This window comes from Botryllus schlosseri, chromosome 6 (genome assembly GCF_051294905.1).
Source record: "Botryllus schlosseri isolate E-star chromosome 6, Bs_hap1, whole genome shotgun sequence".
In the NCBI taxonomy this organism is placed as follows: domain Eukaryota; kingdom Metazoa; phylum Chordata; class Ascidiacea; order Stolidobranchia; family Styelidae; genus Botryllus; species Botryllus schlosseri.
The window spans coordinates 22894678-22913330 of NC_137241.1; the positions used below are offsets into that span (position 1 = coordinate 22894678).

The 18653-nt window shown below is 41.9% G+C and overlaps 1 protein-coding gene across 1 annotated transcript in view; it reads right to left on the reverse strand.

Moving 5' to 3' along the window:
* Positions 1-287: 287 nt before the first annotated feature.
* The window catches only part of LOC145441573 (uncharacterized), a 47017-nt gene continuing 28651 nt past the window's right edge, over positions 288-18653 (reverse strand). Inside the window, exons 2-16 of the mRNA XM_080319470.1 lie at positions 16847-17089; positions 9269-9400; positions 8640-8815; positions 7228-8570; positions 6209-6384; positions 4585-4883; positions 3728-3892; positions 3477-3661; positions 3241-3403; positions 1804-1943; positions 1603-1737; positions 1403-1541; positions 1156-1330; positions 970-1080; positions 288-844 (exon numbers count right to left, since the gene is read on the reverse strand). Coding sequence (XP_080175596.1) covers positions 664-844; positions 970-1080; positions 1156-1330; positions 1403-1541; positions 1603-1737; positions 1804-1943; positions 3241-3403; positions 3477-3661; positions 3728-3892; positions 4585-4883; positions 6209-6384; positions 7228-8570; positions 8640-8815; positions 9269-9400; positions 16847-16971 — 3645 coding nt within the window. The 5' untranslated portion in view covers positions 16972-17089 and the 3' untranslated portion in view covers positions 288-663. The remainder of the gene's footprint in view (positions 845-969; positions 1081-1155; positions 1331-1402; positions 1542-1602; positions 1738-1803; positions 1944-3240; positions 3404-3476; positions 3662-3727; positions 3893-4584; positions 4884-6208; positions 6385-7227; positions 8571-8639; positions 8816-9268; positions 9401-16846; positions 17090-18653) is intronic.

Genomic DNA, 18653 nt, shown 5'->3' on the forward strand with positions numbered 1-18653 from the left:
CTCTGCTCACTTAATCAGATATACCGGTAGAGCTGAGTGAGGTGTTATCGTTGCAGTTCGTCTTTTCGCACTCTCTTTGATCACTGAGCGTGCAATTGATAATTGACGGTTTATTTTCCATTACATTTTATAATCATTCGTGGTGTACCGATATCTATCGATACGAGAAGGTCACTTGATCGGAGCCCAGGAATGTACGAGGAGCGCGAGTATATAAAACTATGTAGAACTAGATATGCCTCCCTGATGACGAAATTGATGTACGCAAGTAAGTATAGCGCCGTCGATGCCATACCAAGGTCGAGTTTATTCGTGTATATATTTTATTATATCAAAAATATCAACTCTATACATCCCAAACACTAGGTGAAATACCAGAGAATGTCATGGTACGTGATTATCTCTCACACTCGGTAAAACACCAGTTACCATCACGGCACGCGATGATCTCTTATTCGATGACACGCATTTGCTCAGTGTCCGATTGTCCGCATCTCGTTCGTGAATATCACAAAAGGCGACTACGCTCTATCGTGTAGCTTAAGATTATCACACGTTCTGAAAACAAACTTGATCGATTTTCCAATGTTCTGCTATTTGTAGAGCTGTTTTTGTAATGTCTGTTCTTGAAAATAACTTGGATTCCTCTCACTCAAATAGTATTTAGCCGGCACTCTTTCGAACTGGCTGACCGACGCGCCGAAGGACGTTCGCGTTTCTTGATGGCACGGGCGATTTCCCTGGCAACGTTAATTCTATCAACCCTGCGACGGCCGACTGGAATCCTGCGTTGAAATCAATGGCCACTTCGTTCTGTAACTTCTGCGTAATGGAGTCCTCGTACCTGTAATCGTGGAAGGATTATATCGTTACGGATATCGCTAAGACTTTGATGAAACTGTTACAATGATAACATTAATAAGTGGCCACGCAATAGATACGTCCAGGCACATATACTGAATGACTTACTTTCCGGCCTTGTCCGGTCCGCCGACCAACGCTCCGTGTAAGGTGTGGGGATTGTCCGAAGACGCGCCAAGGACAGAATTATCGCATTTGCTTGGTACATCTTTACAAGAGCTGCGTCATTGTGGGAAAAAACACCGATTAGACATTGTGAACGTGTATTTGAAGGTCAGTAGTTAGCAGGCTTACCTAGCCATATGACGAGTCCGCCTTGGAAATTTCTCACCGAAGCCGACGACGTAACTTCGACCACTGTCACCTAATAATTGATGCATTTGGTCCTTGGCGAAGGACATTGCCAATGACGCGAAAGGCACTCCCTCGTTTATTTGGGCGACTTGCAACGCCAAAAATGCCGCGTTCGCTGTGATAAAAATCCAAAGTCATGAGTTACTATGTATCGACTCTTCGTATGTACAGTGTACACACAGCTAACCTGTAAGCATATTTGTTCCTTTCGCGTCAAGCCAGAGTTGGTTCTGGCCCGATGTCGTCACAGCGGTTCTCCACGCGTTGATAATCTTTCTGCACTGCCATTTGTAGGTATTTTTCTTACCATATTTCATCAAAAGAATCTGCTCAATGCAAAGACGTTGTTATTACCGAACCACATAAAGTTGGATAAGGTATACATACTGGGAGAGCTAGAGTCTTTTCCGACCAATCGAATTTATTGACTTTGTTCGAAGCAATTCTTGAATACATTTTGTCGGCGCTGTTGTAGTACGTTTGACTGTTTGTAGCCTTGCCCAACCATATCAGCGCCCAAGCCTGGAGATATATTATTACCAGGGTTATTCGACAGAAAGAAAAGCGAGAACTCAAAGTCGGACTCACCAAGTCGTCCACTGTACCGGACATTGTGTGGTAGTGATTGACCGTTTTAGGGATGGAACGGCTGTACTGTCCCGGATACTTTCTTCCAAACGCGAAAAGTTGTTTCGAATGTTTCAGACACTCTTGCGACAGTTTCAAGTCTAAAAAACAATCACAGAGATTGTGGTGTGCGAAGCTAGTGTGCATTCGCGCTTGCTCAGTGGTAGCAGAATTTGGCGTCATGGGCAACAGTAAAATGGGAGGGTACGAGTGTGTGTGAGTGCCCTGAAACATATTTCACATTATAATTGTTTTATATATGGTTTATATTATATGTTATTGAAATTGGCGTGTAATATTTGGTGACACATGGCTGACACTGGAACATCGTAACAATATATGGTTCTATACCAATACCCAAAAAACCATTACCGAGAATGGACACCACCGAGAATTGACATTACCGAGAATGGCCAATTCCAAGAATCTAACTTATACTGGGACGGACGTTGTCGAGAAATCGATGCCTGAGAATCGACACCGAATGTGGACACGTCGTGATGCAAAATTGCACAATGCACATACACACATTGTGTTCTTATGCATAGCATGCCTGCATTGTATTCTCGGTGGTGTTTATCCTCGGCAATGCGCATTCTCTGTGGTGTCCATTCTCGGTAATGGTTTTTTTGGTATTTACCAGAAACCAGCAATATACAGCATAACCATGTCCCATGTCTCGAGGTCGTGAGGAACGAAATATTTCTACTTTTCCGAAGTACTCAAGTAGGTTTTGGTCACTCGCGCTGTACTTACTCCAGTTGTAATGTTGGCAGATTAATTCTATACTTCACAGCTTTTGGGCAAAATCACTTACTTTTTAGACTTTGGATTATGTAAAGTAGAACGTAGTTTTGGGTATGTTTGCACCGCTTGGAGAAACTGCACTATGTCACGGTAACTGAATATATTTTCGAAAAGTTGACCTATATGTAGTGTCATTGGTCATTGTCGCAAAAATGCACGTTGCAATTTCGAAAGTGACCCTTTCAATTACCTTATATCAGTATTTTGAGTACTTCTCAGATCCTCAATATTGTACTTCTACTTTTGATTTGTCTTCGAAATCACTTCCTGTAATTGAATCGAAATTTAAACTTATCTTCTATTTCTACTTGAATACCGAAGCTGGCTACCTTGACCCACTCCGAACATGTCATGCAACATTTTTGTTCGGATATGCATGCATGCATGCTACCGGCGTCGTCGTGTGTGGCACTGCTGTGCCGCAACGAAGCTGACGTATACTATCCCACAAAAATTACTTTGAATGGAATTGTAGATTAGATTATGTATCACGTTTCAATGCAAAATATAAACTATATCTGCTTCCACGATCGCAGTCTCATACACTATTATAAGATGTATACGACTAATTGTTCACTGCTCAGTGCTCACCCGTCGGTTTCAGTACAATCGATGCAGCAGCCAGAGCAGCCGCTGTTTCAGCAGCTACATCTTGTCCGGGATTTTTCGCATTGATTTTGTGTATCGTTCTGCCCTTCGCTGCCATTTCCTCCGGTCGAGACCAACTATCGCCAGAGGAGTCGTGATTGCCGACCTGCCAATCAAATACCCGATGTGTGACTTCAATTCCGCAACGTTGTCTACATACGGCAGTACTCTCGACGCACCTGCACTACCAACTCGTTTTTCGAGGTATGGCACCTGATAAGATATTGTGCGTTTTCCATTATCAGATTTACGACATTGTCATATTCTCCGGCTTTCGTATATGCTTGTTTGTACTCTATTGCTCCCCAAGCTAACATCGTTGTCGTGAAAGCGATCGCCATGGTGTTTTTCTCGTGACCTCCACCTAATGGCATGGCATGGTATGATTAGCAAATTTAGTCAGCTACTGAAAGTGATCAGTGAATCATACCGTTGTATAGACCTCCGTGTAGTTCATGACCGGCAGTACACCCATCTTTCAACGCAGAATCTCCTCTCCAAGGAATAGGAAACATTTTCGGTAGTTTTCCGGACTTTTGAGCCAGGTAGAAAAGACCAGATTTGTGCAGCACTTCGTTGTAATCATAGAGTGACTCTGAAACGTCAATAGATCTATAGTGATGGGGATATACAAACCAGTATTGTGTGCTAATAAAACTCGCTCATATCGACATCTGTATCTCAACAGGTATGGTTCGTTATATTGGGTATTTCAACATTTTGCTCGTGTAGCACTGTACGCAATGATCGACTGATCATTTTTTCTTGGCAAGTTCAGGATTTGAGAGAGATTGAGAGATCCCCGTACGGATGCAATCTAGGTGAGTTAATTTCCATGACACACTAAGCGTCCGACTATATTGGATGCCCCAAGACGCTTTCAGCAATGAAGCTACATCGCGCTTCCTTCATGACCTCACGAATACAATAACGTCAAAATCAAACGTCAAATCTTACTCTGAACCAAATATCAAGATCTCCCAACAATGTATGCATCCACTGCGTATACAACGTAAGTTTTCCATTCTGTTATGCACATGTGGCCTGAGGCAGCGCAGTATCTTGTCTTGCTATCACGATACCATATTGGTAAACGATATGCTACAACAAGTCCGGTTTTCGAGGAGTTCATTCGGAGAGGAATTGCCAGTCGCTATCAGCTTGATCAGAGATTAGTGACAATTCGAATCGCATCGACTTAAACTTGATAGACGCACGAGCACAACTATTGTAATAGACGCTAGTCTATTCGAATTCGAGTATTGGGACCAACTGTACTGTGCATACTCTGCTTTGAAGTCTCCCAGTTCGGTTTCGTCATTCCTCCAGTTGGAAGCTCCCCGTTGGGCGAAGACGGCAGGCACCGATCACCCAGCCATTCGCCGGAATCGGGTTGATTCGCGGAACGTGGTCGCGCAACCCGTGGTGCTGCTGCTCCTGGACGACGTGACCATGGCCGCCTGGTGGTAGCCCTTCCTGCCGGAGTAAAACGTCGTCGTGGCGGTGGAGTCTGTTCCGTTGTTGTTGTGGTGGTGGTAGTCGTCGTTGTAGTAGTAGTAGCCTTTGTAGGTGGTATGGTGGGAACTCTGAAAATACAATGTACATGTAGGCCCCGTCAGAGGTAGAAGTCGGGTAGTAGTTTAGGAGCGCGGGCCGGGCCAGGCATGGGCCCGATTTTGTCAACTTATGTTTAACTTTAATCGGACAAAATCGACCAGTCAGTAGGGCTGGGCATACTGATATTACGTCACAAGGAGTAATACTCGAATACTCGACTCGACTCGAAGCATAATACGTCATTCAGAATCGAATCACTCAGGTACTCTATTTTGCCCAGCCCTACTAATCAGTTACAGATATTTTTCAACAGACTATATTCAGACTGCAATATCAACTGTCAGGTCCGAAGCTGTGGTGGGCTCAAACCTGTTCGGTTCGATTTTAGGACCAATGTAAACTACAGTGTACACGGTCCGATTTCCCCGCTGGGCCTACGTATATGTGAAGTGGAATGTATTCTTGCAGCGCGAATTCCGTATTGCAAGTTCCTTAGGATAGGCTACTATAGTTCATCGGCAAAATCGTATCTGCCATGTACTATATACAACTTCACGTATTCTGTGCATAGGTCAGTGGGGTGGATTACGTGCAGTATAGGTCTGAATCATTCGAATAAAGAAAAAACAGGCCATACACGTCGTTAAATTGAGTTACTATTGCAGGCTATAGCCTACTATGCTGCATCGATATATTTTATATTAATATGATGCATTCGGTCAGTGGTAACTTCACGGATTCATAATGTCGACAATACTCGTCACACCATAATAGAGACTGTCACACGACCCTCTCACGCGGGACGATAGAAGGACTAATTGCCTTAGTCAAATAGACTATGGCGGTATTAATTGTATTTCATCGTCAAATTGCTATCCAAGCTAATAACAGTTGCCTTGCTTTTCTGGGTGAGATAGTATTCTACTTGCATTTGCTGAGTTTATTTGCTAGGAAAGTTTTGGAGCGGTGGACATGCACATAACCGTGGAGAAGCACCTTAGTGAAAGCGCAAGCAGGGGAGATATTATTCCCAGTATAGGCGAGAGCGCTCTCGTGCTGTTGGTGTTGTTTGTGATATTTGTGGTGTTTGTCGACTGCTATAGTCATTTACACCAGGCCAATTTTCATCATTTTTTCCGCAGCTGCCGACTTGTAGCACGGGCCACTTCCAGGCTTTATAAGACACCGATTACACAGATGAGAAGACAAGGAGGGAGCTCAGATAAACCTCCAACACACAGTTTCAACCCGTCTAGTATTACCAGTATATATTGAGTTTTCGAAAGTTTCTGTTCCCACATACTATTTCCAAATCTAATCACAATCGGTAGTTTTACCATGCAACAAAACTCACTCTACTCGTTTTGAATCCGGACCGTAACTATCTACTACGTCTTGACCCTCGAACATGCTTCCGACCGCTTTCTCTTCTATTTCCGCTTCTTCGCATTTTCCGAGCAAATATCCTTTTGCTGGCGGCGCTGTTATCTGGTTCGACTCCATTCTCGCGACGAACGCGACTGTCAAATCCTGAAATTCGGAGGCAGCGTTTGCTATACTGTCGAGAATTCAATTGCAGGCAAATATGTGCAAAGGGACGCCGATTATATAAGAAGCTGCTCGATACACCCTGGATCGCTGCAAATGATCTTGTCTCGCGAAAAATGCGTCAAGATCGTGCATAACCGATATAGGACGCATATATTCTGTTAGGAAAGAAATTTATTGACGCTTAGCCTATATCCGTTGCTCGTAACTTCATTTTTGAGAGTCAGTCTCAGGGATTCGGCGGAGGTCAATACGTTGAGACACGTTCACCGAATAAGCAACGGGTCGAGTTTGTCCAGACGCATTGTTATCGAACCATGGAAAATCAGTGTCAACGCCTCGTTGCCTCGCGGAGCTGCAATTGCTCGACACAATGCCTATTTCATCTTCGAGGCCGATTTTGTGGGAGTTTCAGTGACCTAACTAGATTGCAATTTACCGGTATCAACGTGACAGATAGCTTACATAAAACTGATTGACGAAGCAAGTAGACATTATATTTTCCAACTGTGTTCGATGAATGCGTGTATAGTGATCGAGGCGTTTAGTGCGGTCCAACAGGTTAAGAACTACAAGCCCATATATTGCATCCATGGATCAACTGCTGTCCGTCGTATTATTTCAATCACTGAAAGGAAATCGAGTGTTTCCCACATCTCCCGCCGGTTCCGCTTTAGCCGCAATTTGGATAATTGGTTTTCTATATGCTATATAATGGCTATATATAACGATGTACATGGTGACAGGACATATAGAGTCACACCGCAAATTCGAGCACATTCCACATCAACCGCAATATAGGTTATCAAACAGCCTATAACGTACCTGGTTCACATGAAGAATCTCCATGTATCTTTTGGGCGTGAATGTTACCAATCTTCTGTCAGCAGTGCCGAGATAGAAGTTAACGACGTGAGTTTCGATATCAACTATGGCAGAGTCGAACTGCACTTGAACAATCCAACCGTTCGCGATTGGCCTCGAGAGCCTGTCGAACCTGACCATCGCGTTAAAACCACCTTGCCACGCGCTGAACACTGTCACGTTTCCTTCGTAATACGGACATCCGAACACCGTTGCGTTGGCCACGATTTCCGGTTTGTAAGTGAGTCCTTCCTCCGTCTCCCAACTGTCTCCAATGCGATCGACCGCGAATTTGTCACCGACGTTTTCTATTTCTTCTCCGATCACCTCGGCGGGAGTTACCGCCTTCAGAAAGGCCACCTTTTTGGATGGTGGCCGGGTGGTCGGAACATCAAGTTTAGGTAAAGGCTGCAGTCGTTTGAAGACTGGTCGACGGGGACGCGTGGGCGGTGGTATATTGTTGGAAGCAGCAGGTGTACGACGTCTGAGCGGTATAAATAGAGGTCTTCTTGAAAGGGGCCGCAATGGTCTGTATGTCGGCAATACCGGCCGGGTTTTCATTGTAGTTACAGGTGATGGCGTTGCTGTAGAATTTCCGATTGGCGGCACTTCTTTTTCCGAAGCTGCTTCAGTTCTGATCACTGCTGTTGTTGTGGACGGCGGTACAGGTGTTGTGGACACGCTGGGTGTTGTTGTCGGCACTCTGGGTTTCCATTTACGAAATTTATTGGCTGGTGTTTTCGCGGTCGGGGTTTTCCTTCTCCAAGCTGTCGCCTTTGTGGCCGCCGGTTTCTTCGTTGGCTTTCTCCACGTTTTTTTCGTGGGTGTGGTCTTTTGCCTTTTATTGATGGCTAAGGCGGATCTGGCGGCAGCCCCTCGGAGATTTGGGAATCTTTTGCGTGGAGTTGCTTGTTTCTTTGTGGGCGTTGAACTCTTCGGCTTGGCTGCGCTGTTCTTTCTTGTCCATGGTTTCTTATTAGGCGGCGTCCATTTCTTGGCCGGCACCGTCTTAGGTTTCGTTGGTGCCTTTTTAAGCTTTATGACTGATGGAACAGACATGCTTGCCATGGGGGTTGTGCCGACGTTCTGTTGAGATGTTGGAGCGCACCTAGCCGATTGAATGGGAAGCCATAATCCTGTCGCAGGGTTGCAAGTGCGTAATCGCCTGGTTGATATGAACTCAAAGCCTTTGTCGCAAATGATCCTGCATTGAGCTTTATTTGGTGAGCATACTACTTTTCCATTTTTAGGATTAGTCATCTTCTTGCAACCCGACAGAAGCAGTTTTTTTCCATTATCTTTGCCTGCGCAGTGAGAATTGGTTGAATTCAAGTTTGGACACTATACATATAACTAAATACCGCCGCACTTACCAGAGAGCACATCCGAGAAGTATTGAAGGTTGCGGTTGGAGGATATCACCGGATTGTACCGGCTCTGGAATAAAGGTCGTCCTCTGATGGAACGCTTTGGATATTGCAGAAACAAGATGTACTTCTTTCCTGATCTAGGCTTCATGCAATTCTTGGCTGTTCCGAACGTCCCAGTGCTGAAATTAATATTGGATATGATCTGGGATCTTATGAAAATAGGTCGATTCATCATGATCTGTGCCTTGTCGATGGGGTCGCAGACATACCAGATATATTATATAGTCTGCTGTTATGGGCTTTGAAACACTAGTAGTGGTATGCATATGATAGTATGAGGATATGAACTACAGAACTAATATATCTGGAGAGAGTGCTACTGAAAACATGAAGATTCCGGATATGCTCCTTAGTTACGGACGACGGTATGCCTGTTTTTGCGCCTGAAAATGGTTGAGCAATTGAGCATCTGATCATAAGCCGCACATTTGAGGAGGGCGGAACTAATAGGAAAATATCATGAATTTGCCTGCGCAGGGTGTAGTGGTATAAAGCGGGGAAATATGAACATTTTGATCATTACAGAGCTCGATTTTTAGCATGCATGTCAGCATCTAAAAATATTTACTTACAGGAACGATTCACCGAGTTGAAAATCTCCATTCCTCGAAGTGAAAATCCTGGTAACACGGAACGTAGCAAGATATTGCGGTGATTTATTGAGCTGAATTCTAGCAGGAGTAGCTTCGACGACAATATCCGACCTGAAATAGTGACGTAGCGTGGTGTAAACGATGACAACAAATACTACTCGGCAACGGAAAATGCTATTGCCACTAGTGACCAGTTTTTATTGTTTGTTTTATTGATACAAGAACAGTGGCGCTTTTCGCCTAGTAAGGCCATGTGCGCCACGACAGTAACATTTGTAATATTTCATTGTCTTTGATTTTCGTCATCTTCCGGGCGACTTTGCACACTCGCACTCTTTCACCATCGGCCTCCCTCGTTTTTCATGCGCCTGTATCTTCGTCTGTACTGCCGACTTTTTGGCGCGGCTCACCATACATCTGGGCTTTTCGTACGACACTGCATATGCAGTGAGGTCAGCGATGAGGAGCCCAGATAAACCTCCGACACATATAAGTAGGTCCAAACTTGGATTCGAACCACTAACATTGGTGTCGTGACAGTGGTGCATAACCAACTGCGCCACTCGCTTCCCCCTAGTGACCAGTTGAATCACTACAATCCGAAACATAACAAGGCATGGCCATTCAGTATTGCCATCTGGGATATTTCAAGCCTATATAGTCGTCCCGCGGAAAGCCTCAATGTAATCCCAAGATTACACGCTTAGCATAGGCGTATGAACTGTTAGATCACCCTACGATGTCTCTGGTTAGATATCGGCACTGAGGAAAATGCATGCAAAAGATAACGTCGTAATGAAGCATACGAACGAGAAAATCAGCCGTTGATTGGTTGTTTACATGTAGTATACCCATAGTGATTCGACATATACCAGACCGATAATAATGTATTTTGATTCCCGAGCTGCGTACATATAGCATGGCCCCTTCCGTTTTCGTCTTCTGTAAGACATCACTTATGGGCATCCGATTGCAATTAGTAGGGCAAGTTTTTGTTGCACTAAAATCGCGAGAAAGTTGCATTTAATTTTAACAAAAGTTGCAGTAAAAAGTTGCATTTATAATATTTGTTGAATTATTAGGGCATGAGATACTCGAAAGGGTCCGTTGTACAACTTAGTCCTGCAGAGATGTCAAATTTATTACTTTGTCATTAAACGGTCTGTTGGACCCGCCAAAATTTACATTTTCGCATCACACAGCAAGAAAATTATGCAATTTGGGAATAATTTTCCCCAAAAAAGCCTAACACCATAGCGATGACCCCCTTCCCCTAAAATAAGTCGAATAACACACCCCAAGCCCCCTAGGCCTGCAAACTTGACCTAAGGCATTACAGAAGACTTACTCTTGGCGACTTTAACGAAATCAATAACTGAAAAAGGTGACCCAGCAGTGAAAATGTAAGTTTTGGCGGTATCGCCTGAGCGTTCGTGAAATGGGAAACTATTTCAAATTTAAACGACAGAATTAATAAAGCGATCTATTTACATGTTGTTCGGGTACGGTCGTGCCTGGCAGGGGTAGTTGAACTTCTTGCTCAAAAGCCATTGTGTCATAGATAACAGTGAGATGCAGCTAACCTATATCAAATAGTCCTTTGATGCAAATCTAAGAGAATAGAATCATACTAGAAATAGTTTATAGCATTATTATTAATCACTCCTTTATACTTTTACGCAATATTTGATAAGAGTAGCAGTAAAAATTGGCATCAAAAATAGAGAAAAGTTGCAAAAGTCGCAAAGACTTGCCCTAGTAATTAGGGATCTAGATAAAGCTCCAGCACTTAGGAACGGAATCTGGAGTCGACCTCAATCAGAATCAAATCTTACAACCTTTGCTTCTACAGTAGAACGTACCACTATGCTACTCTCGACCACAACAAAAGTCTGGTGTGAAACGACATAGCAATTCCCGTGCCTTGCTTCTAATAAATCGGAAGTCTCGGTTGTCTATATTGTGTCGTGTTAAATGGCGATATATCCGCGATGGCTGTATAATGTATATGTCAGCCATGACCGTGGATTTGAGAAAAGAGATTTGAATGTTTCGTCAGATTTGATTTTCTGATACTTTTGATTTATAATGGAATTGCGCTCAAAACATCCTATTTCAGTATACAAGAGCCTCTGCATCATATTTCATTCGAATCTGTGGGCACTCGGTACTCTATGTACAATGAATCTTTGTGCGGGATTGATTTTCCAATTATAGGGTCGAAATGCTTTCTGTATTAATTAGTTATCATTACATCCCGACGCTACATCTAAAGTTGAGCTCTTGACTCTGCTAATAACTGCATCAAACTTTGCATGTTACATTGCATGTAACACTTGCCTATGATCCGCGCGTTGATAAGCAAACATGCAGTTAGAATTATTTGTTTGCTGGTATTCTAATTCCAATCTGCTCCTTTCGTGTCTACGAATGATCAGAGGGCATGCGGAATAGATGGATTCATCGTAGAGCAATGAAGTGAACCTACGATAGAAGTTACGGTACGTTGGACGTGTGCACTGTGCATTCGTACAGGGTTCAAATATCCATGTATAATACATTTGTATTAGCGTGGAATGTTATCAAATGCTATAACATCGCAAGAGAAATTTTGTATGGATATTTGTCAAACACGGTGTCTTTGCAACATCAGCTCGACGGTAAAATCTCAACTCTGGATATGTATCTTCGATGCGAGACTATCACAATTCAATGTAATACTTCTTTCACAATTCCGACATTCTCCAGTCACATAGAAACGTATACCGCAACTAAAATAAACTCAAAATTATATATATACCCGAATCCACATCCAGGTGGTGCGCATCATAGCATTGTAAATGTTACCATTTTGAAGGTTGACCTGAGTGGATAATAATATCTTAATGTAAGATGAAAGCAATTCCATTGCCATCATTGTTCATTAAAATGCCGCTCGGAATGGCAAAATCTAACGCGATTTGCGTTCTTGATTTAAGTACAATTGCGTCATTTCTTATAAATAGATTTTGACGTAAATATCAACAGACGGCATATATAGTTGAAATGTTAGCAGAGGAATTTGTTTGCAATGCAAACTCTACGAGAATCGAATTACTTGGCCAACACAAATTTTTAGCAAAATGAAAGTATATCTCGACAAACTTGAGATATCCATCGACATTTAGTAAAGCTTAAATGAAAACGTTCAGATCATTATGCTTACATGCATGCTCAAATGCTTACATGCAAGCACTGCGTGACTATATCTAATAATGTAGATATTTGAATTATGTCTCGCATTCGATTTCAATTAAAGAAGGGATATTTTCATATTTAATTATGCTTCTAACTGGATTTCGAAGATATACATTTGCGTCATGACGTTACACCGTTACAACAGGCCCCAGAAAACAACACAAAGGTTGAAACAGGTTCTTCTGGTTACGCGTATAGCGAACATTATAATTGAGAGGGCTGACACAAAATGTAGAATTATGACTATTCTTCACGATTGCTATGACATCCGATTAACAGTGTTCGGGGTGAAAAATGGAGAATATATTGTCCCGTCTATCGGATGAGGGTGTGGGGTCTTAACTGTCGATATCACAACATATCATGGATGATAGTTTTAATCTTGGCAACGTGAATTCTGTGACGCACGATCAATTTGGAAAAGTCGGTCGGCGACGTCATCATTTAATCAAAGGTTGATTATTTCAAACACGCAGCCGATAATCCGATTACAGGATACGATGAGACCTCATTTTACGTTGGCAAGATGTGGTTTGGAGATGCTGCAAACGCTAGGTTATTTTTATATGAATTTTGAGAATATATAATGCCTGTTTAGACTTAATCGATGGGTTGCGTATATTATTTTCAAATGTTATCGCAAAGTGAACCAAGATTATATTAGTCACCAAACTGATTTTATCTATAAACGGTATTTTACGAGCATGATTGATTTGAGGTCAAGCAATATTAAGGATGCTATCACGAATATTCTCGTTTTTGTTGCTACTATAAATGCGCATTGGCCTACTGCGAGTCCTTCAGTATACTTTTAAGTACTTATTATTTGCTTCGGGATATTAACGACATGTCCGTAGAAAGTATTATTAAAATTCCAGTTTCCTATGGAGTATAGATAACGGATCCATATTTATTCTATGCATCAGAGCATTGCACAACACCTCAACCTCAATGTTGATCCAGGCAGTATCAAGTCGATCTACTATGCCTCGGGCATCTTTCAACGTTGATGCTTTATATATGGCACACACTTGGTCTTTAACCTCCTCCACTTAAATTGATATCAAAATTTCAAGAAGTTACGTGGTGAAATGAATTCAAAACTTGTTCGACCAGTGGATCATATTGCCATTAATGTGTTTCTTGATAGTCGTATTGTTGGTGATATGCACACTGATATGATCAAGATGCTATGACTAAACTCCGACTGTGAATCATGAAACAGCTACCGAATGATTTGCAGATAAATGGATTTCACGCGTCTCATATTCGATCAAAGCCCAATGAATACTCTTATTTATCATGACCATATCAACAGCGGTTTTTTTGGCTACGCGCTGTGGTTTAAGTATTGGTATCCGCGAACCACAACCGCTGTTGCTCATGTCATTTGAGCATCTTGTAATGAGAAATTTGTGAGCACCGCCACTTTGGCGTGTGGTGTCGTTGGGGGAGGGTAATGTGATTCAATCCAAGAATGTAGATTGGCATTCAGTGTATGGCAACTATAAACGAGGGTCCCTCTCAATTTTTTACTAAACGACCCACGCGACCCCACGATAGCAAACTTAGTCTCAGTGCAATTAGTATTTACTCGATGATAGGCCTTTAAAAATAAACAAGAAAATGCAAATAACGATCGCCGACTTACTGAACAACTAATGTATTCATCGAAGCGGATAACCAATTTTCCTAAACTCGTACTGCAAAAATATTTCATCACATTCGCACCTTGACTTCTCATTTTTTTCTGGGTCCTCCCAGTGTTTCCACACCTGTTTGTAACAAGCCATTCTTCGAGATTGACGTGCATATTGCAATGTGGGAATGAGATCAACAGATCTGGCACTGATATCCCTATATCTCGTCCACCCACTATGTACGCACGCGATTGAGTTTAATTGCTCTGTATCATTCAAGCGAAGTATGTGAGGTGATGTTGTAAATAGATACGAGATACTGCTGCTGCATTCACCTCAGGTAGAAAAGCAAAGTTCTTGTGATTTCATAATTACTGTCACAATGTCAATGGCATTCTCGTGAGCAAAATTATTCGAATCAAAGCAACAAGTTAAAGATGGCGTTGCCTCCCTAGATAATTAGCGTGAATATACAATAAAATAACGTATTCATGGTAAAATGTTTATTTCGTCTAGTTCACGAGATTCCGCAGTTTTGTGGATTAGTCGAGCTCCAGAATCCGTTTTCAACTCGGTTACGTCTCGCTTCTAAGTGTTCAAGTCACTTAACCTCGCAAAATATAGTTTATTAAAGCTATCCAAGTTCCGGTATTAATTTGACCGTGACACTCAAATTTGGTGACGTCCGTTCGCCGCGAGAGCCACACAAACTATGTCCACACAGTTCCCTATTTTCTTGCCAATATTAGTATACTCTGTACTGCATACAAAGGTCGCATGGGTAGGTACATTTATCGCGAAGTAACAAATTTACCATCACCAAATCTCACTTGCCAGGAGCAAATTAGATCATATCACATTAATCAGCACGTGCACGTTTGACACAGTTCTGGCTGTTAGAATATATATTTCAGTAACCAGAATCAATTTACACCGTCCGTCGATATCCGCTGTGATACAATTAGGATGGAATTGAATAATAGCAGTTTTATTTTAAAGTACGAATAGACGCGAGATATGCTATACTGATAGAATAAATATATAGGTTTCGTTTCTATATAAAGCTATACGATATCTATCTTGGCAGAATACTTCGGAATCCATGCTCTGCAAGATCTGCTGATAACATGCATGTCAATATCCTTGCCCCATGCAGTATGGCCGAAAGATAATCGTCACAAACACTTGTTACACACGTAATATCGTATATATATCCTATTTCAATTTACACCATAAGAAACCACATTTACCAAATGAGCTCATTAGCTATCTCGTAATGCAGGGTGTTTGTTAAAGTCTGCAATTTGGGAAAATGGGTTATATAGGCCGGGCTCTACAATCTACATAGTACAAAAATTACAGGTCGGCCTTTGTATCATGTGCTTGACAACTTGTTTAAGAATTTCACTTCTATCGAAATGGCGAGAATGATATCGTAATTGTTTAGAAGTACTTGAAATGGTAGCGGTATTAGCTGATGGCACCAATCAATAGAATGCGTGTAACAGGCAGACACTTGTTGTTTCAAAATTGCAGTATTGAGGGAGATCAACTGAGAGATGGCGTATTATATGAGTATAGGAGTTCCCTGTCGACCACTGTACTTTAGCCTGATGTGCGCAAAATAGTCGACTTTTCGGGGCTTTTCAACGCCTAATGGATTAAAATGCATGCAGCCTCGCGGAGATCAAAAGAAAAACCCATTCATTGATTGCGTGCAAGTGTTATTATATCGTTTCGAAGTTCTGTGTGATAACGCGTTGACATCTGTTGATGCATCCGGAATGAACTCTTTCGCATTCATCGCCTTTCTTCACATCTAAACCTAGCGGCACTTTCCAAATTTCAAAGTTGATAGGCAAGCTGTCTAATCTGCTATCCGGCTAAAGTACCGATGAATACGAACCCACGAACCCATGAATATTACCAGAGAAGTATTTTCGGGGTTGACGTTGGCTTTTCTCCGATTCAAAAAGATTAGTACCACGCAGGGAGTCGGAAAAACGACGGTAAAATCCGCTTTTCGCGCAAAAAATCTTGATCATCATTCACCAACAATGGGTGGTGGATGCAAGCTCATTTGCAACGATTTGCGTATTTTTGCAATGGCATGGCCGTCCGATCTACGTGTAGGCCAGAGGTCTCAAACACGCGGCCCGCGAGACCATTTTGTGCGGCCCGCGACGGCATTTTGGATTTCGAAGTATTCGTCAATATTTAACTACCATTTTTTTTAATTTGAGAACTTAAAATTCGCTCTAAAACAACTCCAGAAGCCTGAAACTACTTATCAAACTTCACTAATACATCACTTTCAAAAGTTACCACGCAATGGAAGATCAACTATTACGTGAAATTACTTGTTTATGATGGTAAAACATGACCCGTTGATGATTCGTGACTGAAAATTGTGATTTGGACTTGGGCGCGACCTTCTGTAGAATTACTCGTACTCGTACTCGTCGCGTCAAACGTTACAATCAGAGAATGACTTTTGTGACTCGGAATGCCGTGACTTGGTACCCGTTCTATCGAATTTAATGCTGGACAAGCCGAAGTGCAAGTAGGCTATATCCCGAACTTTCAATAACGATACATAATAAGCCCATAGCGTGCTGGTAGGTTCACGCGTGTGGAAATTACGCAATATTAATGTCGACAAATAAAATTCTATACAAACCTTAGAGCGAAATCTCCAAATTTCACACCCTTTTCAGGTTTAACGCATGCTTCAGAGACACGCAAAAAAATGAAGATTGAAAGCACTGCGAAGACCTCTCCGGCGTTGATAAATCGTCCTCGCATGGTGAAGATAGCAAATTTACTTTCGGCTCTTTGAACTCCCCGAGTGAGCGGTACGAAGCTGTCAGCCGATTGCGGCTTTCGTACAGGGGTGGTGTAGTCCTATGCGTAGGCTAATCACCTGATTAGAGTTACATTGAATTGCATGATATAATCAATATTCTATACCACACGTATGAACCAACGTGTGGCATAAAGGATATCAAAAATATTAACAGTAGGATTGTCTCGTCACACAATTAAGTTCTTGCAGTCTCGTGCAGAACGGCGCCGCGATCAGCTTGATCTGTGCGGGCAGCCCAACTTACCCTCAAACAGAAGTAGCGTGTAGCAGCACGCGGAGATTATATAGGTCAGCGACGTAACAACGCGGGAGAGGAAGAAACGAGAGAGAACATATTCTAATCCTACTGCCACGAGCACTCTCCTTCTGAATCTTGCAGGGCTGTCCTGTTTATATATATAATACGTACTGGGATGAATACTCTATCTGTGCGAGAAAAGGCGATTTTTTTCAGGCAATTTCTATTCTTGCGATCCATTAGGATTTGGTGGTATACATTGCAGCGTAAGTCATAACCCGGAGGTGTTGATATTACGTAAATTCGGTGGTGACAAACCACTGAGCATTAGAGCAAATGCAATCCACCCGATCAGCAAGTCGTGAAACACATAAATGTAAACATCCAAACGAAAACTGAAACTCGTACCATGTATTGTTTTGTAATTTATAGAAATATAACCTGACCTGGGTGCATCGTTTGTAACAGCCGTTTATATTATATCTCCATGGATAGCGTATCACGTATTCGGAACTATATATAAATTAATGCAAATGTGATATTTTGAAGTCGTTCGAGTATAGCAGATTACGTATAGTCTAACAAATATAGGTTGGGCGCAGGTAAGACCGCAACTGACCAGGATGACAATAACTTGGCACATAGAGGCTGGAAAATTGATTGATACCCGATGGATTCATCGAATCTATTTTCGTGGCAATTACGACATATTCTCATATATACGGAGATTTTGTGTTCGTCTCTGTCCGCTGTAATTAATTTATGCCATCAAACTATCTATGGTACTATACCGTTTACTTCCTGGCCAATATAGTATGGTCATTATACTATCAATCAAAAAGATAACTGCCGTCAAGTATATTGTACAGGTCAACAGTGTTATCTAATCGCTGATAGGCATATGCAGTCGTCTACAAAATAGTTTTATTATCAGGCTGATAGCTTATGGCAACGAATCCCACTTATGCTTGATGAGACTATTCCTTCCATAACAACCAAACGCATTTTGCTTGCTTGGGGGCAGACGAAAACTTGATTCGGGATTCGATACATATAATACGTTGCTCTCATACGGCACAAACTGACGTAGGCTGTTATAGTAGCGTCTATATATATATACATCACTGATGTTATCTTGTATATGAGCTTCGACGCCAAATTGCCAATGTTATTTTGATTTTCACCAGTTATCAATATTACAATCAAAATTTTCCAACGTCAGACTAAAATGCTACCGAACAAATCGAAGAAACATAAATTTATGAATTCTTCAGAAGTTTTGCTTTTTGAGTGTTAGATCTTCATCACCCACTGTAATAGCCTACGTAAAATTTCTTTTATTGTGATATTTACGTTGTATATAATTAGTATTTCCATTCGTTC